Raw genomic sequence first — 27,956 nt, 5'->3', positions numbered from 1 at the left:
ACGTTTCTACGGCGTGCATCATTTTTATGTGTCCGGGTAGAAACAGCTGATATATAGAAAAGTTCTAGCGCTCTCCAGGAAGCGGCGGTAGGGGTGCAGAGGAATGTTGTGCTGGAAGCGGAAGAGGCCAGAAGAAGAGTAGAGAGACGATGAACAACAAATTTGATGCGTGAGTTCAAGACCCCACCGTTGTGTTCCTACATTTCTTCCTGATAGAAGGCGCACGGTGTGAGCGGAACCATTAGGTAGCGCTGTGGGAGCCGTGTGTAGGCCGCAGTACTGTAGACTGAGAGGAAAGCAAGCATTGTAGTGGGGAAGTCAGTCACAACATGTCACATTGCCATGGAGCTGCCACGAGTTCAGGCTGTTATACAGACAATGGTGGGGATGGCAGGGCTCATTCTAATGTATGGGAGGATGGGTATTTCCCGCACTGCACCCGCCAAGCACTCAGCTCTATCAATGATACTTGTCAGGGGGTGTAGTGAAGAGTTCTCCTCGTGTCCTATAGAGATTATTGGGACAATTGGTTTCTAGTCCACTCTTTTTTATGTTTGATCAGAAGAGGAATGCTGAGTATATAAAGGTTTGGGCCTGCTGTACACAGACAATTGTCAGCTCCTGTGTGCTGAGGTGTACAATCCACTCTCCGGTGTGCAGGATCCATGCATGCCGTGTACATGCTGTGTACAGTGCATGGCTGCACTCAGGTAAACACTGGTGGCTTTTGCATCGCTGATTACACTCGCAGGGGCGTATAGTGCTTCTTCCCAAATGCACCATGTTCACGAAAAAACTCCAAACCTGCATGTGTGGGTAAAGGCCAGTGTAGGACCCAACAATGGTTACCTGAGCAGTGCCACATACAGCCATTTACTTGTGTTGGTGGCTGTACGTGGCACATGCAGCTCCCTGGGGTCCAGAAAGTGCTAGAAATGTTAGTTTGGCACACAGGAGCTGATAGGTGTTTGTAAGGCTACGTTCACACTAGCCTTGTGTGCAGGCGGCAGAGAGGCGTTTGGGAAGCGTTTTTACCGCTTCCCAAACGCCTCTGCCAATTCTGCACATTACAGCACATGGTGCTGTTCTAACAGGAGCGTTTGCATCGCGTTGCGTCGCGGCAAAACGGACGCCTCTGGTCGAGTCAGGAGGCTTTGAAGCCTCCTATTCTCGTCTATGGTGCCGCACCGCAAACGCCCGGCTGGCGTTTGCGGTGCGGTTGCGACGCGGTTGCGGGGCGTTTGCGGAGCGGTAACACCACTCAAATGCATTATAGGCGTTTGTGGGGCGTTATTAACGCTCGGCAAACGCCTAGCAACCGCCGCTAAACCGCGCATGCGGCGTTTGCGGAGCGTTTGCCGAGCGTTAAAAACGCTCCGCAAACACCGGACCAACGCTTGCCAAACGCTATAGGGGCGTTTGGCAAGCGTTGGCAAAACAGCCTAGTGTGAACGAGCCCTTAGGGATGCACCGATACCCTTTTTGATCCGTGAGTACAAGTACTGATACTTTGTCAAGTACTCGACAATACTGAGTACCGATACTTTGTGATGCGATTTGCGTCCATGCAAAATGTATGGACACAAAGAATAGCCTATCCTGCCTTCGGCTAATAGCAGAATCTTCTATTTCTCCTTTGTGGGAAAAAAAAAAAAACACATTTTCCTAGTTTTCTTTTATGACATTTTTTTTCAAATAAATAATCTTTTGTCATAAATTCAGGCCAGAATGTATTCTGCTGTGTTACTTGTATTTTGATTGATCAGATGATCAGGTTACATTGTGGAGGCAGTGATGAGATCAATAACTTACAATTGTAAATTGCAGTCATAAATTTGAAAACAACTTTCTTGTGTGTGTTGCAGACTGAAAGATGATGACAGCGGGGATCATGATCAGAATGAGGAGAACAGCACACAGAAAGACAGTGAGAAGGAAAAGAATGACAAGGACAAGAATCAGAACTCCTCTAGGAAGAAGGTGGGGAGCGAGGTTTATTTATTACTGGAACATGAAGAACCAACTGGTAGTCATGATTACTAGATTATAACCACCTTTGTGCACAGCATGAGAAACGTGCAAGCAGCATCTCTGAGATTGCTTATATAGGGCTTCATTTGTAATAATGAACTAGAATAAAGGCATAGGTGTTAGTAGCACCTTCTTTGATTTTGTAATCTACAATGGAAACAACCTGTCAAAAATCATTGGTTTCTATATCCGCAAAACCTTTACTTTTTTCTACAGGAGGACCTTAAAGCGATTCTAAAGGTTAATTTTTTGTGTGTGTGGGGGGGGGGGTAAATAACAAACAAGACTATAATTACCTACTGTGTGCAGTGGTTTTGCACAGAGCAGTCTGGATCCTGCTCTTCTTGGGTCCCCCGAAGAGTCCCCGGCCCCTCCCTCCTGTTGAGTGCCCCCACAGCAAGCAGCTTGCTATGGGGGCACCTACTGCTTTGTGTATCCGGCTTGGCCCCACCCCCCTATGCTTATTGGCTGACTGGCTGTGATTGACAGCAGCAGGAGCCAATGGCTCCCACTTGCTGTCTCTGCCAATGAGGCAGAGACCCCGGGACTGCCGAGGTTGTCATTCACATTGCTGGATCGCGATGAAGCTCAGGTAAGTATTGAGGGAGTTTGGGACACTGCTGCACACAGAAGGTTTTTTCACCTTCAGGCACAGAATGTGCGCAAAATCATGTATATGTGTGTGATTTTGCTTTTCCAGGTAGGGGGCGTGCGCCGTACCCGCACTGCCATTTGGGGCAGCGGCTGTCACTCACCGGGTCCCAGCCGGTGATTGCTGAGGATCTCCAACGGGGAGGAGAACTGTTTGTAAACAAAACAGTTCTCCTCCCTGTCAGCTCGTGCACTCTGCAGTGTGCTTACAGTGAAGCACAAACAGACGGCCCCTTAGTAAAACGCACGCAGTTAACCCTTTGATCTCTCCTCATGTGAACCCATTCTTGCCCAGTGCCATTAATACAGTGTCAGTGTTTTGTTTTTTTGGTTTTTTTTAAGCACTGAGCACTGTATTGGTGTTGCTGGAGATGTTCATGACACCAAGTCAGTTCCCTCCCCCAGTGTCAGAATGCCCACCGCAGTCCTGCTATATGTCGCTGATCGCCGCCATTACTAGTGAAAATGTACAAAAAAAAATTCCATGACTGAACAATTGTCAGTTAAATTAACGCAGCGCCGTAACGCAAACAAATGACCTGGTCAGAAAAGGGGGTAAATCCTCAGGAGGGAAGTGGTTAATCTTGAAGTTACTTTGAGAATTCTTTGACATGTTTTCACTGTGCCTTGTGTTTAGGCACTGCTATGTCACAAAATTCACTATAGAACTCCTTTTAATAGTAATTTAATAGTGTAGTCAGTGCCATCTTCTTTTTTTCCCTGTATCCTTAATGCTGCAAGTTATTTATATATTTTCTGAAAGCTGATATCCTGGAGAATAAAACTATGGTAGTTGCAAATTTACAATATTAGCACAACTGTTTACCAAATGTTTCTGTTCAGTAAATGCCCTTAAGTAAACTTTAGGGCACATATTCAGTCTTTTTATTTTTTTTTCTGGTAAAATCTAAAAGATGAGCTTACGTTGAGTCTTAAAATTGTGTGAAACAGCAACTCTTGTACTCAAGTACTTTCCGTTTGACAAGTATACACTCACACTCCTGTGTGCTGTAGCTTGTGAATCAGCAGAGACAATGCAGAAAGCATTATTTTTTTTCATCCCACTTTAGGGCAAGCAGGCACAGCCTACATAGGAGTGGCAGCTCTGCTCTGAAATCAAGAGCCGTGCAGCATCATTACCATCACAGGAAACTGCGTTAGGTGGACATTGGTAGTATAAACGGGTATCTGTAGGATTTTGCAGGGGGATTAAAAGAAAACTGTAAGCGCTATGATTAAGTGCTGCAGCACATAATTTCTAATGAGAGGCCATAGTTTTATTTTTATTTTTTTATTTATTACAGTTATTTCGCCAACAATTTATGTAATGCTTTACATATTGTATATTTACATCATTCCATGCCCTCAAACTTGCAGTCTAAGGTTCCTACGTTGCATGCATACATAAACATACTAGGGCAATTTAGACTGGACTTAATTAAAATATCAGCATATCTTTGGAATGTGACAGGAAACCGGCGCACCCGGAGGAAACCTGTGCAAGCACAGGGAGAACTTGGAAATTTAATACAGTAGTACCCTAGTTGGGATTCAAACCAAGAACCCTAGTACCACAAGGCAGAAGACATTGGACATAAAACTGTAGCAGGTACAAGTGGTGTTATCAGGTTGACTGTAATACTGTGGTAGATGGTAATATGCTAGGCTTAATAACATAAAACCTATGCTTTGGAGATAGCAAACTTTTATATTTGTTTCACTCTTTGTTTTGTAGACCGTAGTGCCAGGTCCAGCAGAGCACCCTTTGCAATACAACTACACATTCTGGTATTCTCGCAGGACACCAGGTAGACCAACCAGCTCTCAGAGCTATGAACAGAACATCAAGCAAATTGGTACCTTTGCCTCTGTGAGTGCATGCTGGTTTTATTTGTGCTTACTTTATGTATGATTGATCTGTGAGATCTGGGGTCCATGTGGGACCAAGCTTTTTTTCCCACCATAACACTTGTTAATTTGACTTACACTGCAATGCCATAGTGTGTGTTACATTGTGTTTTTTTCGTTTAAAGGCTAACTTCACCTTTTGTAAAAATAAATAAATACATAAAAATGCACATTTTGCAAGTAAAGAAAATTTACATTTATTTTTTTACATTGCAGCCTGTAATGCATTGCACCTGCAATCAGCAGATCGTGGGTTCAATGCCAGGATCCTGCAGACTCTCAGTATACTGTCTGCCCATACCTCCCGTATGGGCAGGCAGTTACTGAATGGCAGGAAGAATCCATGGACTGTGAGAGCACTCACCAGCGTCGGTTCATTGAGAACTACAAGCCTTCAGCTGTGGTGGCTGATGGTGCATGTAGTTCATTAATTCACAGAACTGTGAATGAATAATGTGACCTTGTGTGTTGTGTACAGCTCGGCACAGCCACGCTGTTTTTAAATTGTGACAGCAGGTGCGGGGAAAAGATCCCCGGCCCATTGTCAGTGGGGGGCGATCAGGGGGAGAACATGCAGGAGCTGGAACATGTAACATGTTCCAAATGGGAACTTGTCCTTTTAACCACTGGCTACCCAGTCACAGTAGACTTGCTGTGACCAGGTAGAAGCTGAAGGCTCAGCAATGTAAATAGGTGTTGCAAGCCTGCTTCCAGGTCTGCTGACCCGACCAATGATTGGCTGAGACCTGCTGATTGGCTGTGTTCAATCACAGCACAGAGCCCTGTGTTTACAAACAACACAGGGCTCTGTGCACAGAGCAATGATCTGGCTGTTTTTTCTACCTGTAAATCAGAATGGAAAAACAGCCAAATCTCTTAGTAAAAGCAGCACATATCATGTACATTAGACTTGTTACGCACAAAAATAACCCTTTGATTGCCCCTTGAGGTTAACCCCTTTCCATCAAGTGCCATTAGTACAGTGACGGTGTACAGTATTAGCACTGATTGCTGTATTAGTGTCACTATTGATCTCAGTTAGTGAACCCCCCAGCCAGCATTAGTTAATACCAGATTGCCCGCAGGCAGGCAGTTGAATGACTTTTTGCCCACACAATGGTAAAAATTAAACCCTTTCTCGCACTTGGTGGGCAGTGCCACTGCTGAACATGGTCCATTCAAACAAATGGGGCCGCAGTACAACCTTGCCCAATGCTCATGGTTCTGATGAGGGTTGGCATTTTCATGGTTAAAATTGGCGGTGAGGAGACAACATCGTCTCTTTACACCGCCTGTCAAAAGCCCTCTAAAAAGTTACCCACCGCAGATCGCTCTTCATAGGGGCTTCAAGGACTGCCACGCATGAGAACAAGCCCTGAAAAGGATTTTCAGTCATTCATCTTGCAATGTCTTTCTGTGACCCTCTTCTAGTTAACTTTCCTAAACTGTGTAAATTAATTTTAAATCACAAGCAGACATCAGTATGTGGAGATGTCCTTGCATCTGTGATGTAATTGGTGTTCATGAGCAATAAATGGCTCTCAAATAATAATCATGCAAAATTTGAATTTATAACCAATAGTTGTTAGAGGGTAAAAAGAAACCTAATAATAATATTAATAAAAAAGGTTATCTTGAGAATGTTTTTTTTTTTTTCCATTTGTCATGTGTGTTTTGGTTTACATTTGATTCCAGAATTACAACATAAAATGAATGAAAAGTTTTTAGTAAAACCTGGATTTGTTGACATTCTGCTGCATTTCCCATCATAGGTGGAGCAGTTTTGGAGGTTCTACAGTCACATGGTACGTCCTGGGGAACTGACGGGGCACAGTGACTTTCACCTCTTTAAGGAAGGGATCAAGCCAATGTGGGAGGTGAGATATTACATGATGATAATCTGGGGAATCTATTATGCACTAATAATAAAGTGGAACTCCAGCTAAAGTTAGTTTTAATTTCAGATAGAGTGAGGAATGTCAGAACTTTTGTTGGTTTTTATATTCATTTTTGTGTTTTTGCTTGAACAAACCTCTGTCATGTTTCTAAATACTGTCTGTGTCCCTGCTGGCAAGGTGTACTTCACCTTCAGGAACAGGAAGTACCTGTGTGTATGGGCTTTTGTTGGGTTCAGAACTGCTTCTCTCAACATACAAATTTGTGAGAATGCTGAAGCAGATCAACTGGTCCTGTAGTGCTGCCCGTCCATAGATCGTGTAGTGTTGTGTTTTTTTTTTTTTTTGTTTTTTTTTTATTAGCCATCAAAATCCTCACTGTGCTTTTGTATTCTGGAAAATGGGAGTCCTTGGTTAGAATACACTGATCAGCGTTGCAGCCAATTGGTTGCAAGTGCTGATCGAATGACAATTTACCAACAGTCTTGTTTGAGAGGATTTAATCATTAGATTAAATGATTAATGGTAACGGCCACAGCTAGATTGAAATTCGGTCCCTGCTGAATCTGTGGCCAGCTTTACATATTCTGCAATCTCTCTGAAGGGCACAAAATCTGCATTGAACCGATTGACACAGACTCAAAGTGATGTAAAATTTTTATAGTTGGCTCACGGACTGTAATGAAAACTTGTCAATGGTTCTAACACTTTCATACTCCTATTCGAAAATCATAAAAAAAGGTTTGGTTGAGCTTCACTTTTGATGCTTGTTTATTATTATGAATTATATCAATAGCATTGAAATATGGATTGTAAGGCCACACATACACTGGGTGTGTAGCCTGTTGTGTCAAGTCCACGCATGTTCGTGCACCCAGGAGGCACAGGATGCAGCATCAAGCCCTGCTGCCTGCATCTTGTCCGTCTTTAACGGACTAAAATATGCCACAGCTGAACGCTATACCAAGTGGAGCCCATGGGGACACATCCCTGAACAGATAGGACGCTGAATGTAAGTACTATTCGGTACGGTATCCAGCTGCAACATATTTGAGCTTTTCATAGACTTTTATAGACTGCAGGCAGCAGAGCTGGTGGGTGCAGAAAAATGCCTGGAAGTTGACATACACAAGCTAGATGCCCAGTTTGCATGTGACTTAAAAGTGCAAGACTAACAAAAAAATTGCTTGGCGACGTAGCATAGCATTACAACAGGAAACACAGTCTTGCATATTTACCACTTCCACCAGACTTTACATCTTTTTTTAAATATCCTAATAAAGGGCTCAAAATTTCAAGTCCTGAGCTACTAGCCAGGCCTTAAGAGTTACTCGCCACCAGTTGCCCCACACAACCCCTAAACAGTCAGACATACAGGAGACGGTCCAGAACTGCAGACGCGCTACAGGAGACGGTCCGGGACTAAATTTAAGCCTGAACCCAGTGCAAAATTGTATAGTGTTGCAGGGCTGCTCCACTCTACCTAAACCAGCTCTGCAAGGTCAAGTCAATAATCCTCCTGTGAAAGTACAACCAAGTGTCAGAAGGCAGTAGCACATCCGATTTCCAAAATAAAAATTGTCTTATAGTTAATAGTCTTATAGCTCAAGATTAGTGGAGGGCAGTAAACTGTTAATAAGTCAGTGAAGCTGCTAATCTGAACCAGCAGTAAACCCTCCAAAGGCAATCTCAAACAAATCTTGCAGCACATACAGAGCTCTATCTAAATAGCTGAGTAGAAACAACTGGAGATTGTTGCCAGCCATGTGTCACTGGTCACCGGTGAACATGGAATACCAGCTGGCTGCAGCCTCTGCAAGAGATCTTATCAGTGTGTTCAGGCAGTGTGCAGCTTGGGTTAGGCAGGTATTAAAAAAAAAAAAAAAAAGTCACAAGTGAGAAAAGGTGAAGTGGAGGTGTTACCTGATCGTATGTATATTATCTAACCTGCACGCTGCATGAACACATACAGGTGAAACTCAAAAAATTAGAATATTTTGCAAAAGTTCATTTATTTCAGTAGTGCAACTTAAAAGGTGAAACTAATATATATGAGATAGACTCATTACATGCAAAGCAAGATAGTTCAAGCCGTGATTTGTCATAAGTGTGATGATTATGGCTTGCAGCTCATGAAAACCCCAAATCCACAATCTCAGAAAATGGGAATATTGTGGAAAGGTGCAATATTCTAGGCTCAAAGTGTCCCACTCTAATCAGCTAATTAAGCCATAACACCTGCAAAGGGTTCCTGAGCCTTTAAATGGTCTCTCAGTCTGGTTCAGTAGGAATCACAATCATGGGAAAGACTGCTGACCTGACAGTTGTGCAGAAAACCATCACTGACACCCTCCATAAGGAGGGAAAGCCTCAAAAGGTAATTGCAAAAGAGGTTGGATGTTCCCAAAGTGCTGTATCAAAGCATATTAATAGAAAGTTATGTGGAAGGGAAAATTGTGGAAGAAAAAGGTGTACAAGCAGCAGGGATGACTGCAGCCTGGAGAGGATTGTCAGGAAAAGGCCATTCAAAAGTGTTGGGGACTTTCACAAGGAGTGGACTGAGGCTGGAGTCAGTGCATCAAGAGCCACCAAACACAGACAGACATGGGCTTCAAATGTCGTATTCCTCTTGTCAAGCCGCTTCTGAACAAACAACGTCAGAAGCGTCTTACCTGGGCTAAAGAAAAACAGACCTGGTCTGTTGCTCGGTGGTCCAAAGTCCTCTTTTCTGATGAGAGCAACTTTTGCATCTCATTTGGAAACCAAGGACCCAGAGTATGGAGGAAGAATGGGGAGGCACACACTGCAAGATGCTTGAAGTCCAGTGTGAAGTTTCCACAGTCTGTGTTGATTTGGGGAGCCATGTCATCTGCTGGTGTTGGTCCACTGTGCTTCATTAAGTCCAGGGCCAACGCAGCCCTCTACCAGGAGATTTTGGAGCACTTCATGCTTCCTTCCACAGACAAGCTTTATGGGGATGCTGACTTCATTTTTGCAGCAGGACTTTGCACCTGCCCACACTGTCAAAAGCACCAAAACCTGGTTCAATGACCGTGGGATTACTGTGCTTGATTGGCCAGCAAACTCGCCTGACCTGAACCCCATAGAGAATCTATGGGGCATTGCCAAGAGAAAGATGAGAAACATGAGACCGAACAATGCAGAAGAGCTGAAGGCCGCTATTGAAGCATCCTGGTCTTCCATAGCACCTCAGCAGTGCCACAGGCTATCTTCCATGCCACGCCGCATTGAGGCAGTAATTGCTGCAAAAGGGGCCCAAACCAAGTACTGAGTACCTATGCATGCTTATACTTTTCAGAGGTCCGATATTGTTCTATGTACAATCCTTGTTTTATTGATTGCATGTAATCTAATTTTCTGAGATTGTGGATTTGGGGTTTTCATGAGCTGTAAGCCATAATCATCACAATTCTGACAAATCACGGCTTGAACTATCTTGCTTTGCATGTAATGAGTCTATCTCATATATTAGTTTCACCTTTTAAGTTGCATTACTGAAATAAATGAACTTTTGCACGATATTCTAATTTTTTGAGTTTCACCTGTAGGTTTCTTGAAGACAGTGCTGCCAGCCAGGATTACATGTGACAGTGCTTCTGATGATCTTCATTTGTTTCCATGCAGCATGCTCACGACAAGCTGAGGAAAAATTATAATCCTTGTGCTACTGGTGGGAGGGAGCACATGGGGAGCAAGGATTAACCTAGGGAGGCTATTACCCCCCTGTAGCGATGCCACTGTTACCTGGGGAGAAGGTGAGCAGCAATCCTGTACTGTCCACTGCCTGCATGTAGAAGTATCTGACGGGAGTCTAATGGAGGCATCCAGCCTGGGACCCCACACCAGGCTCCACTCCAGGCTCAGCCCCGACACACAAAGTGGACACGCACAGGGCCAGGGGGAGGAGGATGATCGAGGGTCCTGGGGAGACTGACAGTCCGGAGTACATCATGTATCCCCTGAGCTCTGCTCTTCCAGGCATTTGGGGAGGGAACCGGAGGATCTGGCCACTTTTAATTGTGTGGAGGGGACAGTCTGCAGAGATCCCGCTGACTTGGGGGATAGAGTATTCCTCCACCTGTGCAATGTGTCTTGGACACACTCGCCCCCACTTTATTTCCACTCGCCAAATGCTAGCAGAAGAGTGGAAATTTTGAGCCCTGTCCTAATAATCTTCTTTTCTTGCTGACTTTTTTTAATTACAAAAAGATTTCATAACCTCACAAATAATTTGTTTACATAAAGTTTTTCTAGGCAGTATTACAATTTCTTCAACAATGCTGGAAAAATTCCTTGTCAAATAACAGTAGTTTCCCCAAGTGTGTAATCATTAGCGAGGTTAATTTTATTAATTATACCTTTTTCAAAAGCTTCCTGTTTCATGGCTTTGTTCTTTGCTCTCTGTAGGATGATGCAAACAAGAATGGAGGAAAGTGGATAATCCGCCTACGTAAAGGTCTAGCATCTCGGTGCTGGGAGAATCTTATCTTAGCCATGCTAGGAGAGCAGTTCATGGTCGGGGAGGAGATCTGTGGAGCTGTGGTCTCTGTACGCTTTCAGGTGAGAAGTCTACTGGAAATAAAGCTTAATGCGCATCTTGCTTTTCTCAGCATCTATAGTCTTGCCATTATTGCCACAGAATTTCATAGCACTGAAAATCCTGAATTGACCCTTTGCACTCTACTATCTCTCTCTATCTATCCATTCAGTCGTATCCAACCCTTGGCGATTGCATGGACTGTCACTCGTAAGCGCCTTTTTCCATGAATTCTCTAGCAATTATTTTACAGGGTAGGTTGCCAGATCTTTCCCCAACCCCTACCATGCAGGAGATCCCGCATGGCCAGGGATGAAACTAGGACAATTTAGACATGAGCCAATTAACCTACCAGCATGTCTTTGGAGTGTGTGAGGAAACTGGAGCACCCAGAGGAAACCCACACGAACACAGGGAGAACATGCAAACTCCATGCAGGAGGCACCATGGTTGGGAATCGAACCTCATCCAAATGGCACGACATGTTAAATAACATTGTTATCTAAAGTTCCTGTTCCAATATGTGAGTGCTGATTCAGTGCAAATTAAAAAAAAAGTCCTGTCAGTTTTCTGAGCAGTGCTTTTCTGAGCAACTGCTTTTGAAATTGGCTGTGAAAACGGACCTTCAAAACTGGACTGCACATATGTGAATCCAGCCTTGCTCTGAAAAATGCCATACACTTACTTGTTTATATCATACTTGGATGGACATATAGTGCCATTATGAGTAGATAAACACGGTTGGAGGAGAGCAATAGACCCAGGTCAGAATTTTAAATAATGCATTGTGTTGTTGGAGTATAGAGAGGTAAAGTGAACCTGTGATCATTCTGACCACCAGTAGCATGAATAGTGTAGGTTGCCGTTTTTGTGTCTGAACACAGATGTAGTTTTAATTTCGTTAGTGCAATGTTTTACATTGAAGTGGAGAGACACCAGGGAACGCCAGCTGGCAGTGATAGTGTGTTGTCCTGACAGCCACAGGTTTGCTTTAAGGCCCATTTTGCAGTTTCTGCAAGGAAAACATAATGCTCAATGCTGATAGCTTTGTGCCTAAAAGAAACATGTAATGAGAGAAATATGAGATCTGTCACTGCTGACCTTCTGAAAATGCTATTTGCCCAGCTGTCAAGCAGATCCTGTAACTATGATTTTCCTGACCTAGAAAAAGCTTGCAGGACTTCTAACTTCCTTTATCCACATGCTTGTTTAGATTCCATTTACTCATAAAACATTAAAGTCAGGGCAGTTGGGCAAGGAGCATCTTCAGACGGAGATCAGCAATGGCGGCCTGTGCTTTTATCTCATAACCAGGTGTTCTTTAAGTGCCTGTATGTCTGTCCATATTTTGGAGAATGTCATTTTTATTTGGTGCCTGTTCTGTTAAATCTAGATTAGTTGTTCTGTTTTGGATGCTTGAATAAAAAACATGGGTGCTTATACATTTTTGTTTTACTGTATTGTAAAGCTTTTAACTACATCTATATTTTAGGAAGATATCATTTCTATCTGGAATAAAACGGCTAGTGACCAAGCAACAACTGCTCGGATCCGAGACACCTTAAGAAGAGTCCTGAATCTGCCTCCTAACACAGTCATGGAATATAAAACGCACACGGACAGTATCAAGTATGTATAAACCTACCTCACCTGTTCTTATTAAAAAAAAAAAAAAAAATCATTCTGCATATTTACTCAAATTGCATAGGAATTTTTATTCCTCAACAAACTTTGTCCTTTCTACCCTTCATTTTCTATATCCAAATCTGGTAATTTTTTAATCTGGGAAGATGTCATTTTTAGATGAGATCACCAGTAAAGAACACATTAGATATCATTTAATAAAAATACATGGTTTTTGAACCTTGTCAAACTCTCAGTAAAAATGATTTGATAAAAAAAAAAATAAAATTACATGATTTTTCATGTCTGTACACAGCTGGAATCCAAAGTCCGGAGAATGTAGCTTGTTAAACACTTCTGTTTTGTCTGGAGGTATTTTGTTATTTGATCTAGCATAGACTAGAGCAGCTTCAGCTGATCACCATTAATTGTGTTACAGTAAACACTTTAGGTGCTTCCCTGTAATTGTTAAAGCAGTAATCATCCTCTTAACTAGATTCCTGTTTAGCAAACAGTCATAGTCCTTCTGGCTTCATGTTCTCTCCTTCATCACCCCTCAGATGTCTTTTACTTTTTTTTTTTTTTTTCACACTTTGTGTTCCATGTGTAGTATGTTGCATTCTTGTTGAGGTGTAATAGTAGTACATCAAAAATTTAGATCAGCAATATTATGCATGCACTGCACATTATTCCCCTAGAGCAGGGTTCTCCAAACTGCAGCCTGTGGGCCAAATGTGGCCCATTGCCTGCCTTTTTATCTGGCCCTTCAAGCACTATTCCTCCTATTGATACAAGGCACACTTTCTCCCACTGACACCAACAATAAGACACCATTCCTTTAGTTGACACCAGCAGTGGGCCACTATTTCTACCAATGATGGGGCACTATTCCTCCCACTAATTCCAATGAGGTGATTCTTCTAACTTCTAACAAGAGGTATAAGACTGTTGTGGGTGTTTTTGATATCCATGACAACTAATAGAAGCCATGAGAGAGTTTAATTTTCTTAAAGTCCTGATATTTTCGTGATCCGATAGCTTTGCATTTTATTTTTGTGAGTTGCTTACTTTCTTTTCATTGACTGTCTTCTCATTGCAGGGACAAAACAAGTTTCCGAAACACGAAAATTGCTTTGTGAGATGTTCTGACCTGTGCTGACCTTATCCTATGTTAAAATCCATCACTCCCACCTTCAAACAGTATTCTGTGTATGCTATAATTACAACACTGACCCATTCACTGCCGGAAAGGCCAGCCATTCATGACAAAGGCAATACATTGTTCGGTCTTAATCAGAGATGAAATTGCTGTGGACTCTTTTTGTCTTGTTTACATCAATTTTCGCTTTATGAACTGTCCACCACAACTGCTTGCCAGCAAAAGAAGAAAAGCACCAAACTTATTTCATTAATATTTTTTTTTTGTGGCTTTATTTTTTATATGGGACAGCAGGTGATTGGCTTGATTATATATATATATATTTTTTTTTTCTGTTTTTCTTCAGTGCTGATGGAGTTAAATGCTTTCGTTTCTCTACAAGCAAACCTCTGCTCCCACAATATGCCTTGTAATGTCTCTTCAGCACTTTGTTAGTTTCCTTTCATGTTTTACGCAAAGGATTTTGTGTATGATAATAGGCATCATCACCTTTATAGACCCATTACTGACACATATCAGTATTACTGTAAATGTTGGAGTATATAAGGTTAATGTTCTTTCCAGATCTTTGGAAGTGTCATCTGTTGTGCTTGCTACTCCATCATTAAACAATTGGGTCTCCTCTTTATGTTTTATTTTTTTTTATTTTGTGATTTAATATATAATATGTTTAGATCGGAGGCTTTTTTTTTTTTCTTTTTCATTTTAAGGGTCCATTCACACTGGGTTTAAAAAAATGCTGCTTCTAGAGGAATTTTGTTTTGCTGAGAAACAGCTCAAGGTCATCCTTTGTGTCCATGCACATTAGGACGTTTAGAGGCATATTTTAAGCTCCGCATTTAGAGGCAGAAAAAACCCCTTCTGGTTTATCATTTTTTTTTTTTTTTTTTTCTTGCCAGAAAACTCCTCTCAAAAAACACAAACGCTCTTAAGCACCTGTACAAAAATGTTCTATATTTGAGTGGTTTTTTTTCTGCCACAAGAACTGGTGTGGTGTTTTTTTTTTTTTTTTTTTTTTTTTTTTTTTTTTGGTTAGGTCCAGTGTGCATGAACCCTAAAAGTAGACTCCAGTTTCATTTACCATCTCTGATGCCATCATTTTGTTTTTATTAGCCCATTTTAAGTAGGTCTGTTTGAATGTAATTGCACATAGAGACCTTTTTATTGTTTGTTGTGTGGTGTGTTTTTTTTGGTTTTGTTTTTGTTTTTTTTGTGGCATCAGGTTCCTACTGCAACAGCTTTCAATACCAGAAAGCTAGGAGCAAACAGATGAGTGCTTCACAGGGTTTATTTCTTTAACCACATGCTGCCCAGCCACTGTAGAAATACGGCGGCAGGGCGGGATGGCTGGGCAAAACCACATTTTAAAACGTGTGTTTGCAAAACAGGTAGGAGGCGCGCCACCGCCCTACCTGTCCCGCCGATCACGGCCTCGGATGCCAGTCGCTGGGTCACAGCCGGTTGTTACCGGCTGTGTCCCGCCGATTAGCGGCAATCACTGACAGAGAGCAGGGCTGCAGTAGCTCTGCTTTCTGTCAGTTCCCTGTCAGCTCCTGACATGCTGAGCCGGAGAGAAGAGTTTATCTCTCCCGATCAGCGTGTCCCAGTGCAGTACACCCCGCCCCCTAGTAAAACACTCCCCTCACACAGTTAACCCTTTTAGTAAATAAAGTTAACCCCTTCCTCCCCAGTGCCATTAGTACAGTGTCAGTGGTTTTTTTTTTTTTTTTTTTTTTTTTTGCACTGATCACTGTATTGGTGTCACTGATGATGTCAGTGACCCCAAGTCAGTTCCCCCCCAGTGTCAGAATGTCTGCCACAGTCCCGTCATAAGTCGCCGATCGCCGCCATAAGTCACTGATCGCTGCCATTATTAGTATAAAAAAAATTAAAAATCCCAGTATCTTTCCCGCCATTTGTAAACGCTATAACTTTCACGTAAACCAATTAATTTACATGTATTGGTTTTTTTTTTTTAGCAAAGACATGTCGTAGAATGCATTTTGGACGAAATTTATGACGAAATTTGAATTTTAAATTTTTTTTACTGGACATGTTTTATAGCAAAAAGTCCAAAATATTGTTTTTTTTTTTGTTCTCAAAATTGTCAGCCTTTTTTTTTTTTTTTTTTTTTTTTTTTATAGCGCAAAAAATAAAAAACGCACAGGCAATTAAATACCACCGAAAGAAAGCTGAAATGATACAGTAATATTTTACTATGTGATTTTAATGTATTTAGTGAATGTCACTTTTTGACATTATTAAATTTCTCGACATTACGTCCCGACGTCGCAGGGAACGGAACCCGGAATACAGATGCCGGCATCGGCCGGAGGACATTACAGGGGACACTGCAGGAGGGACATCGCGGGAGCGCAGGACAAGGTAAGAGAAGAACAGATCCCGGAGCAGCGCTGCAGGGTATTCCCGAGTGTAGCTCGGGGTTACCGCTTGTGGTGCTGAAACTTTACCCCAAGCTACACTTGGGAATACCTCCAGGGAGGTTAAATCACCATGTATAAAAAGGAGACCGTGATGAACTCGCATACAGAGGTTAGACAAAAAATGGAAACACAACATGGTTTGCAGGTGTGAAAATGACATGTTTCATGTTGAAAGCAGAAGTTATGTAACATTCTGTTGCTTCCACTGAGTGATGAGACACCTAGCTAACAGGTGTGAGGCCTCAGTTTTGTCATTCACTGTGTGCTGCTAGTAATATGGAGTCATGTCAGAGCTTACTGAGCTTCAAAGAGGGCAAATTATTGGTGCCCGCTTAGCTGGTGCCTCTGTGATTAAAGTTGCCAATTTATTTGTGGTGTTGCGAGGTGCAGTAGCAAAGATTATGACGCTGGGATAAGAAAACAACTGCTGCAAAAGTGACCGCAGAGCTCAGTCTCTGTCTTCTAAAGCCCGTGTCCACAAAAACTGTGCAGAGGGAACTCCAGAAGCAAAGCATTCACAGGTGAGCTGCAATTGCCAAACCACCAGTGACTGATATTAATGCTCAGAAGAGGAGAGAGTGGTGCAACATCCATGAGTCCTGAACACTCAGTTAATGGAAGACTGTAATATGGTCCCATGAATCAAGCTTCACATTGTTCCTAACCACCAGACGTGTTTTACATGTGGCAAACACTGCCCCAAGCTTACAACCAATACTGTCTTGTGTCAATATTAAAGCATGGTGTTGTGGTTTGGGGAGCCATAGCTTAGTATTCTGCAGGACCACCATCAACTTGAAATGTAGTCATTTCCAGAAACTATGTACATATTTTGGCGACCATGTGCACCCCATGATGCTGACATTTATTTTCCAAAGACATCTCCATTACCAAGATGATAATGCTCCAATTCACAAAGCTGGTGTTGTCAAATTGTGGGTTGACAAGCATGCAGATGAGGTCTCGCACCTTTCCTCGGTGTCAGTCACAGGACTCAGTATCATAGAGCTGCTATGTTCAGTTTTGGTGAACAAGGTTTGGTTTCATTTTTCCCTTCTAGCATCTCTGTGGGAACTGGAGCGATTTTTGCTTGAAGAGTGGTGCCAGATTCCATTATCCACCATCCTAGATTTATATTTGTCAATTCCCAGGAGAATTCAGACCATCTTTGGTGCCAAAGGTGGTCCAAAACCATATTAGATAACTATTTAGTTATTTTACGTGGCGTTTTCATAATTTTCTCCACCTTCTGTATAATGTATGGCCTGCTTAAAGTGGACACTCCACAAAGCTAGCCTTTATGGGATAATGAGAAGAAAGCCCTTGCTGATAAAAAAAAATAAATAAATCTGAACACCTGCTAGGAGTTTACCAAAGGCAGAGAGGTAGTTCATTTAGAAATGTTTGTACTTAACATAGAATGCTGTGCGCTGGAAAGCCATCACTGGTCGTCAACCTGAGATGGGGATGCTCTTCATTGGCTGGGACTGGGGAACTGGTCAGGTGTGAAGAAAATATAGGTAAAGTCTAGAGGAAAACATATCACTTTGAAAATGCAGAGCCAAATCTGCACTGGAGTGGTGTAAAACCAAGAATCTGAATATTTTAAAATAGCCAATTAAAAACTGTTAATCCAGTGATGAATCTGCTGCAAGACTTTCAAATTTCTCTTCATCAACAGACCTCATCCAACCTGACAAAGCCAAAGTAATTTTGCCAAGGAAAGAAGGGAAAGGAAATGTAGAATGCAGTTGTGCAACACTGGCAGAGACTATAAAAACCATTCCAGTTGTATTAGCTGCCAAAGGTTCAACCAAGTGATGATAAAGAATGACTGAACTTACACTAACTCGAGTCACATTGAAGACTATTTTGTAACTTTAAATACATCCAAGCTGCATCAAAACAAAATGTGTGCAGTCTTCCACTTTGTTTTCCCCAGAAAACCGCCACAGCCTGAGCAGAAAAGACTATCCCCTGCCAGCATGCCCCATGAAGGACCCTTACTCTCTGTAGAAGCAGAGTTCTCATATTCTACTTTCACAAAAATAATAAAAGGTCCCGCTCTCTGCTGACAGAGGACAGGCTTTTCTACTTGGGCTGTTGCTGCACTCTAAACTCTAAAAGGAAGACTTTGTACACTTGGATGTACCTAAAATGTATTCAACGTTTTGATTCTTTAGAAACCAGCAACAGCCTAAGTAGAAGAAGCCTGTTCCCTGTCAGCATGTTGGAGAGAAAGACCTTTGCTCTTTGTATGGAAGCAGTCTTAATACACTTCAGGTGCATCAAAACAAGAAATGTGCAAATGTATGTAACCGATTTACAGGTTTGTGATGATGGGCTTTGGATGAGTGCCTATCAGTGTGAAAGACACTTTAGAGATCATTTAGAATTAATTGACAGATGCATTTGATATGCTCAAACGGGTGTTGTACTCCCACACACTTGTATGGGAATTTAACACTTGCTGGAAACAAACAAAAGAACATCAACATATAAACTGAATGTTCAGTTGTGCTTTATTTTTTGTCTATCAAATAGTAAAGGAACCTATTAAATCAATTTTAATTTCTGATTGTGACACTTGAAATATGAAAACAGGTCAGGGGATGAATACTTATGCATATCCTTGTATTAGTTTTATGGAAGAAGCATCCTCTTTGCTCTACAAGGCTAACGCTGTATTTACAGGTTTTGCTCTGATGTGGCAGTATAATAAAGTGAATGTAGACCCCCCACCTTGTAAAACCCCCCACCTTGTAAAACCACCCATTCCATTTAAAATCGAAATGAAAGGCAAGACATTTGTGTGTGTGTGTGTATATGTATGTATGTATATGTGTGTGTGTGTGTGTGTGTGTGTGTGTGTGTGTGTGTGTGTATATATATATATATATATATATAAAAATATTATAATTACCCTTTTTCTCTTTTTTATAAGTGATCACATTCCCTCTGTGCTCAGATTCATATGAGCTAGAGGAGGAGAAACTGCATACGCTGAACTTCCCAGTGAATGCCAAGGGGGTGGGGTGTCAGGACAAATCTGATACTGCAAGGTTTCACCAACAATTAGCAGATTTTTGCCATTTAGAAGAGCTGGTTTTTAAGCATACTTTTCCTGTATAAGAACATGTTATAAGAAACTGTCAAATCAGCTTATGTTTAACAACTGATATCAAAGAGGAAATTGTAGGATTTAGAGATTATTCTAAAGTACTGCACAGGAACCCCAATGGCTAAATTGGACTGCCTGTAGAGAAGTAAATGAATCAATCGAGTACTGTTTAGGCGTCTTCACATCCTATCAGCTAAGATTCTACTGTAGACAGGCTGAAAGTAGCACAGGCTGGTCACCTTCAAAACAAGGTCTTATTCACACTTGTGGCCTGGGGGTGTAAAAAAAAGGTGGCTGAGCTGAAGTTTTACTACCCCTCTCCCTGACTGCCCACCTTAAGCTACAACGGCAATCAGTCGGGGAGGTACACATGCCATGGTCATGATGCTGTGCTTTGCGACTGCAGCAAAAATTATGCCCTATGTGGGCAATGCTGCCACCAAATTTAACATGGCTGTGGTGTGGTGCTGCAGGCTTTTTAGGGTTAAAACTGGCAATAAGGATGTAATATATTCCTTCCCAGTCAAGCAATCCACTATATATTTCTTTTTAGAGGGGTGGCAAGGGACTAGAAGCTAATGTGAAGGCTGCTGTTTATTTTTCCATGTGATGGGGTAAGTGGGGCATGGATCAGTTGATTGTAATTTTAGCACCACTGTAAAGACAACTGCTTTTTAACAAATTTTCTTCGCCCTGCTTAGCACTTTATCCTTTTACCTGGAAGAAGCCTTCCCATACGCTACATGCATGTCATGGCCCTATTCATTCATAGGCAAAAGCTGTACTCCAAGCGCCTACTGAAGGCTGCCATGAGTAAGGCATTTCCATAGGAATGCATTGGGCTGTAGTGCACATGTGCAATAAGAAGCAGCACTTTTTGGGAATGATGCTGTGTGGTTTTCAGATTTTCCTTTAAAAAAGGAAAGCTTTCCCTCCTTCCATGTATACAGTGCAGATTGATGATTGTGCTGCTGCAGCCTTTGTATTCTGACAGCTGAGGTTGCGACTGTCAAAATTTGCAAACAGCTGCTGCATGAATGGAGCCTCTGTTCGGCCAACAATTGTCTGTTTGGCTCCTCCAATATTTTGTTAATTTTACTTACTTTTGGGCTCTAAACTGCGTGTGATCCAGAGCAAAGTAGGCTTTGGTGCTATGAAACCATACCCCTTTTTACCACTCTCACTGTTAGTCCAATTTGGCCACACCCAACATGGTTTACTGTGCTTCTCCACTATTATCACTGCTGCCTGCTCCGCACCTACACCACCCCCAGCGAGAGTGGGCATGGTCAGTAGGTTGTCCTTAGATTTTGAGATTTTGAAAATGTAGTCACCTTAGAGTTGATGAAGGTTGTATTTTTCAGGGCATATGTGGCATATGTGCACACATTTTGTGAAGAACAAAGAATATGTGTCAGGTTCAGAAGTCAGAGAGCTTTCATAATATTGTGCATTCCCATGCAAAGTAAACAGGCTATTTGCCTTTAAGAAAATCAACCCCGCTCTCTGTGTGCCCATTCTAATGGACGTACATGCTGTGGAAATGTGCGACTACCCAGATCAAGTACAGTACAGTCAGCCAAATCCTCTCCCCAGCTTCTGTGGAACCTTTCAACCTTGAGATAAGGTTTGACCCTAGGTTCACACCTATGCGTTTTCCATTGCGTTTTGCAGAAACGCAGTACAGTCCATTTAACATGAGTTCCTTTGCGACAGGTTCACATCTCTGCGTTTTCACCCAGTGCATTTTTTGTACAGGATCAGGGACCTTTTTGAACAAAAAATGTTGTGTTTTTGATTCTATAGACTTCAATGGGAACGCAGCAGAAAAACACGTAATGCGTTTTTGATGTGTTTTGAAATTAAAGTCTGCCTAGCAATAAGAAAAAAAAAAAACAATGCAAAACGCATCAGAAACGCAAGTGCAAAAATGCAATGCAGAAATGCATCAAACGCAACCTGCATAGGTGTGAACCTACTGTCCAGCTGGCCATAGATGGATCAAAACTCGGCTGGTTCAACAGGGACTGGTTACATTTCTATCAATCTATGACCATTCCTGCTTGACACAACTTGATCTATCAACTGCTGTCAAATGAGAATGTTGGAAAATTTTAATTCGATTAGTGGATGCAAGGCTGATCAGTGTATTATGACAGAGAAGTTCTCGCTGTTAAAATAAAATAGCACTTGTGTGGATGGGGAATCCGTTTGTTTTGTTTGACTGGCATATTGGCTGATTGAAAAAAAAAACAACCCATCTATAGGCAGCCTTAGACTGGGATATGGGAGTATGACAGAACATACATTCCTAGTAAAATTAGTTTTCTGACACTATGATCTTCAGAGGAGTGAACTGATCATGTTTTTTTTAGTAGTCGGCAACATACCTTCCACAATTCTGAAATGATAACGAGGGATACCTTTTACAGCAAAGCATTTTGGCAAAGGGCACATCCCTGGTATGGCACTGGGTACACTGGACACAAAGATCAAATATACAGGAAATGATTGGCTAACCCACACAAGTACTTTTTTGATCTCCATTTATCCTTTATATTGGATTTTAAATTACCAAATGCAATAATCTAGAGGTTGGATAACAAGCATAACACGTTTGATAGTAAAATAGTACATTTTGTATAGAGATGTACCAAAAAGAGGGACAGCTGAAGCTGCAGGAGGGACTTACAGGGACAGAGGAATTTGGTCTCAAAAGAGGGGCAGTCCCTGCAAATGAGGAACACTTGGAAGCTATCAGGGCCGGGTCAAGGGGTGGGCAGAGGGGGCACATGCTCTGGGCGCAGTGGTAATTTGGAGAGGGTAGTACTGGAGACTTCCGATGATTCACCTGCCTCGCACATAGGAATGGCTGTCATTCTTTTACTGCTCTGTTCCAGCCTCTCCAACTGTGGGTTAGCTCTCCTACCTCCTGCATTGACTTGCTGTTGTTCCCGATGTTTGTTTCAGATAGGTTATTTTCACTTTAGCTCATTTCACTGCCCTTCATTCTCCCTCTGTCTACACCTCTCTCCAAGTAGTCCTGCTACAAGTTAGACGCTCCTTTCATCAATCCTCCTGCCATCTCCCCATCCCTTCTCTTGTTTCTTCTGCCCTCTGCTCACATAAATCTGCACTGTAAACCTCAATGCAGCCTCCTGATCTCAGCTCTGGCCATTTCACAGGAGTCCACACATCTATAGATTGTAAGCTCAAAAGAGCAGGGCCCTTGAACCCCATGTGTATTGTTTTGTTACTGTATTGTCTCATGTACTGTCCCATTATAACGTACAGCGCTGAGCAAACTTTTTGGCGGTATATAAACACTGTATAATAATAATAATATTGGTCTTCACACCCTTTTCATACCAGCTTACTTTTTAACTCCTACAACTATCCCGTCGACATCATTCACCTAGCACATTCACTGCAGCTATTTACTGTGCTCCTAACTAACTGTGCAGTAACTGGCATTTTTTTTCTAGCTGGAAGAGCCGGTCACTGCTACGACACAGAATACAATTCTTTTCTTTGTTTCACACTGCTGAAATGCACATCACACTGCCCCCTCACCATCAGTTCATTACAGCTCAAATGGACATCTGCCCTCTCACTATACTGCTCCAGGGGCAGTAAAATCAGGTGGTTGAGTTAAAGTTTTACTGTCCCCTATCACCCACCTGGAGAAGGAGATGGGGCTTTTCATGTCTGTACACACTGCAAAAATTAAACGGCATGTCACCATAAATGGGCCACAATTGCCCTGCAATCGCTAGCAATGCATGCAGTTTCAGTGCGCTGGGTCAGCATTTTCAGGGTTAAAACAAGCAGTGAGGAGGTGACATCTCACCACCTGTCAAACATCAGCAATGATAGCCACACATCTGAACAAGCCCTTTGCTCCGAGCTCTACTACAGCATTTTAGTTCCATGCACCCTCTGAGCTCAGCTCTCCTCCTTCATCCCACTGATACAGTTGCCAGTCAGTTCCCTTAAATGGATAATGGCACTGCAGAATTTTTCCCTTTCATTGCACCACAAATGCAAGGCCATTTTTTCCTTTTAGTGACACCACTGAGGCAAAGGACATTTTTTTCTTTGCCACTGTTAGCTCCATATTTGTGCAGCAATTTTAAACTCTACATTACATACATTACCAACATATCAGCACTATTAGCCCCATTCTCTCCTACATGGGGTGGGGGGCACGCACTTTGCAAACTTCGCCCTTGGTACTGGATGACCTTGTCCCGACACTGGGAGCTATGGTCAGAATATAGGTAAACATGCACACTTCCCAACCCAATATTTGTTTTTTTTCACTGCATTCTAGGGCGTAGAGCAGCCTGTAGCACAGTTTTTGGTAGAGAGGGCTCTTTCAGACAAGTGGCTGGGGGGAGCAGTAACAATGTGTTTGAGCCGCTGCAATATTTCCCCCCATCGCCCACCTGAATTATAACAATACAACCAGACAAGGCTGTACACATGCCGCAGCCACTGCATTTTTAACTCGAGGTGCAGAGTTTGACAGGTCGCACTGCTAACATTTTAGCTGTCAGCAGGAGTTGAGGGGAAACCATACAGTGTTGACAAGAGGAGATATCTCCTCACTTTGCAAAGATCCTATCTTACTTTCGTCTGCTTTTCTGTGATGAGAAGCGAAGTGAAATCTCCATGATGGTACGCAGAAAATTCGAAAAAAAAAAATAAAAACCTGATGTGCGTCACTATTTCAATCTCTTCAAACCAAAGAAACTTTTTTTTTTGTAATTAACATTTTATTGATTTTCATTCACATTACAACAAGCAGTTGCAAAGGTAAACGTATAATAAAGAGAAAAATGAAGGTAAGAAATAAGCTCATCAATGAGAAGTACACAAGTACATACAATGTCAAAACAAAACAGTGGTATGGCAAAATGACAATCAATCACAAGCAAGCGGAGCAGACAAATCAATGTTAAGGGTGACCCATGGATCTCAAATTGCCTCAAACGCAGGGACAGTAGTAGCGTGTAAAGCAGTTAGATATTCCATCTTTCTAATTTCAGTTATGACCCTTATCAGTTCCTGTAGCGTGGGGGAGATAGAAGAGAGCTAGTGCATAGGAATGTTTCTTCTGGCTGCTGTCAAGATGTGGGTTGAAAGTTTTCGTGCATTTTGAGAGACCCAAAAAAGGTAGACCTAACAAAAAATAAATGGGCTCAAAAGGGATGGGAATTCCCAAAAGTAGCTGTAGTAGGGTAAGGACCTCTCTCCAAAAGGGCGCAATGAAACGGCAATCCCAAAAAATGTGGAAGAGAGTGCCAGTTTCCGTCCCACAATCCCAGCATGCAGAAGAAACACTCAGATTCCAAGAATGTAGAACCTCAGGAGTTCTGTACCAGAACATCAGGATCTTATAAGTATATTCTTTATACAGTACGCACATAGAAGACTTAGAAGCAGCCTCCCAGATCTTATTCCATTGATCCAGACTGATATCGCATTGAATGAGATGGGATCATTTACGCATATAAAGATGAGTATCTTGTGAAAAAGGGCAGGATTCCAAAAGTAATTTATACAGCCGAAATTATGCCCCGTTGATATGGGCCCTGGATACAAATATGCTCAAAAGGGGTAGGCTTATCCAGAGTCAGTGCGGAGGCTCTGGAGGCAAAAAAGGGGCGTATCTGTAGATAAACAAAAAACTGATGAGGTGGTATTCGAACAGTTTTTTGTATGTCAGGATTTAAACTTGTGAGTCACTGGAGTGACGAAATGTCGCAATTGAAATAGTTTAGTCTCGGCCCAGGGGCACACTTGACCCATGGCCAGACTGTCCAGGAGACTTTGGGTTAAAAATAATGTTGGTCAAGGGGGAACAATTGGAGTCTAAGGCAAATCTAACCCTACACCTCATCCATAAGGACAGCATAAACTGCATGGGTCCTAGTAGCGAGTGTTTATGAGAGGAGAAATCAATGTTGGTTGTGGACCATAGAAGAGAACAAGGGTGTACTGGACTGAGTTGTAGAGATTCAGTCTCAGTCCACTTATTAGGGGGGTGCTGGGCAGACCACAAAATGAGGGTGTGAAGGTGGGTAGCTAAGTAATACGACACAATGTCTGGAGTCCCCAGGCCCCCCCTGGATCGAGGAGAAAGAAGAACAGTACAGGCAATCCGGTGTGATTTGTTATGCCAAATAAAATGAAGAAAGGACTTCTGGAGAGAGCGCAATTTGGGCATGGTTAGGGACAGGGAGTGTCTGAAACAGATACAGAAGTTTGGGCAATTCAGTCAATTTCAGTACGTTGATTTGTCCAAGAAAAGAAATGGGAAGAGAGTCCTAAGATCTTAAGGACTGGAAAATCTCATGGAGCAAAGGAGGGAAATGAGCTGCATAAATGGAATGATGTGAGGAGGTGAGTTTAGTACCTAGGTATTTCAGGGAATGAGGGCCCCACTTGTATGGATAGTTCAACTGAAGGGATGATAGAACTCTAGGTGAAATATGGAGTGGTAGTGCCTTAGTCTTGGACGCATTAACTTTATATTCCGACAGGGCACCAAAGAGTGCCCAAAAAGTACGGTGTAAAACAGGGAAGTATGGGGTTCCGTCAATGTCAGTAAAATGTTGTTAGCAAACAAAGACAATTTAAAGACTCAGTCATGAGTGTGTATCCCTTGTATGTCTGGGTTGGATCTGATGGCAATGGCCAGGGGTTCTAGACAAAGGATAAACAGCAGAGGGGAAAGTGGGCATCCCTGGTGCGTACCATTTGACATCCGAAAGGATGAGGATAGGAATGATGCCAGTTTGACCTGGGATGTGGGGTGGAATATAGAGCTTTCAAGGCTGCCACAAATGGGCTGCTAAATCCAATCTTTTCCAGGACCAGAAACATAAAAGGCCAGCTAAGTCGATCAAATGTTTTTCATGCATCCAAGCTTAACAAGAGAGCAGGAGTCGAGGATATATGCACAAGATCGATCAAAGCGATAGTCCTCATACTATCCGCGGCATGTCTGGCCTGTCCAAAACCCACTTTGTCTTGGTATACAAGCTTGGAGATATATCTAGCCAACCTATTGGCCAGGATTTTCATGAATATCTTGCAATCGGAATTTAGTAAGGCTATAGGGTGGTAGTTATTGGGGAGGGAATGATCCTTATCTGGTTTAGGAATCACCGAGATGTATGTGCGTATGAAATCATCATGTGGATGTCAGCCTTTCAAGAGATCCTAGAACAAGGATAGAAGATGGGGGGTCAAAATGCCTGCAAATATCTTATAGTATGAGTAAGGAAGGCCATCTGGACCTGGGGATTTGTGCGTAGGGAGATGTTTGATAACATCCATCAGTTCCTCATCAGAGATGTCCGCATTCAAAGCTAGGACATCAGAAGGTGACAGACTTGAAAGTTGCAAAGGGTCAAAGAAGGCGTCAAAAGCCGCCTTCTGGAGGTGGGGAGTGGGGGGGGAGGGGTGGACATCAGGGCCTAGAAAGTTGTACAGCTTCTCATAATATTCCCCAAAAACAGTAGCCATTACATGTGGGTCGTATGTGGGTTTGCCATCTTTGCAGAGTAGGTGACCTGGTAGGGAGAGGGACATTTGAGATTTTAGTCTAGAAAGAAACATTTTACTTTACATATATATCAAAAAGAATATTTAAAATGGATCTGACATTCATCAGTAATTCACTAAAGGTAAATCTTCCTGGTGCATGTGTTTATATTGATAGTTATAGATTTACCACCAATAGAATTTGATAAAGTTTAATAAAAGTCAGTTTTGCTGCTTTGCTGGGGAACACACAGAGGAAGGAGGAGCAAACAGCGCCAGCAGGGGACTTCCAAAGAGGAGGTAAGGGACCACTCTGTGCAATATCCTTGCAAAGTATAGCATTTTATTATTTTTTTTGTAATTAAAAGAAAAAAATGAGCCTTTACTATCACTTTAAGCTTGTGAGTGCTCAAAGTGGTGCATTCACTTGTTACTGACCATCTGTTCTTGGAGCTGCACAATTTGAAACAAAAACACTAAGGAGCAGAACAGTATGCTAAACCATCTGATATTGTAATATTCCCATTTACTGCACCCCCATAACCAAAGATAAAAACAAAGTTAGGCATGCATCAGTTAGGCCTATTACATCTGATTAAAACTATCCTGCTACTGGTCAATGTTACACTGCTGTATTCTCTGCAGTATCTTAATTCTTGCAGTTAAGCCCCAGCTTGTTCTCCTTGCCTGTTGTATGTTTGAGCCAAGCTTTGCCATTTAAAACTTTCCTGCTGCTAGCAAGTTTTACACTGCTGTGTCAACTGTGGTCTCTTAATTCTTCTAGTAAAACACCCACCTGTACTGTTTTTGTCTAGTACATTTCAGCCAGTTCTCCTTCTTTAAAAATGTACTGCTGCTGGACACTTTTGCACTGCTGTATCATCTATGGTCTCTCCTAATTCTTAATAAAGGCCTGCTCAAAAGTTGACTAACAACAGTTCAGCCACAGCCAACTACTGGACAATTTCTTTCTGTTGGGAAAAGTGGATATACAGTTGCGCTCACTGGTGCA

The 27,956-nt window shown here is 42.2% G+C and overlaps 1 protein-coding gene across 1 annotated transcript; it reads left to right on the top strand.

Annotated features, from left to right (window-relative positions):
• The first annotated feature begins 34 nt into the window (after nucleotides 1-34).
• Nucleotides 35-14,453, top strand: EIF4E2 (eukaryotic translation initiation factor 4E family member 2). The gene is made up of 7 exons (XM_089680096.1): nucleotides 35-169; nucleotides 1,866-1,980; nucleotides 4,418-4,552; nucleotides 6,363-6,467; nucleotides 10,914-11,066; nucleotides 12,536-12,672; nucleotides 13,766-14,453. The coding sequence occupies exons 1-7, from the start codon at nucleotides 150-152 to the stop codon at nucleotides 13,803-13,805; spliced, it is 705 nt and encodes a 234-aa protein (XP_089536222.1). The 5' UTR covers nucleotides 35-149; the 3' UTR covers nucleotides 13,806-14,453.
• The last annotated feature ends 13,503 nt before the right edge of the window (nucleotides 14,454-27,956 follow it).

Source organism: Staurois parvus, unplaced genomic scaffold (genome assembly GCF_062004578.1).
Source record: "Staurois parvus isolate SC_StPar_1 unplaced genomic scaffold, SC_StPar_1.0 ptg000235l, whole genome shotgun sequence".
NCBI lineage: Eukaryota > Metazoa > Chordata > Amphibia > Anura > Ranidae > Staurois > Staurois parvus.
Note: the sequence above shows the minus strand (reverse complement) of the source record. Positions and strands in the feature narration are given on the sequence as shown.

Excerpts from the sequence above, each read along its gene's own strand:
- EIF4E2 (XM_089680096.1), top strand. The coding sequence starts at position 150 with ATGAACAACAAATTTGATGC. Across the intron at positions 1,981-4,417 it reads AGAACTCCTCTAGGAAGAAG|ACCGTAGTGCCAGGTCCAGC; the intron begins GTGGGGAGCGAG and ends TTTGTTTTGTAG. Across the intron at positions 11,067-12,535 it reads TGGTCTCTGTACGCTTTCAG|GAAGATATCATTTCTATCTG; the intron begins GTGAGAAGTCTA and ends TCTATATTTTAG.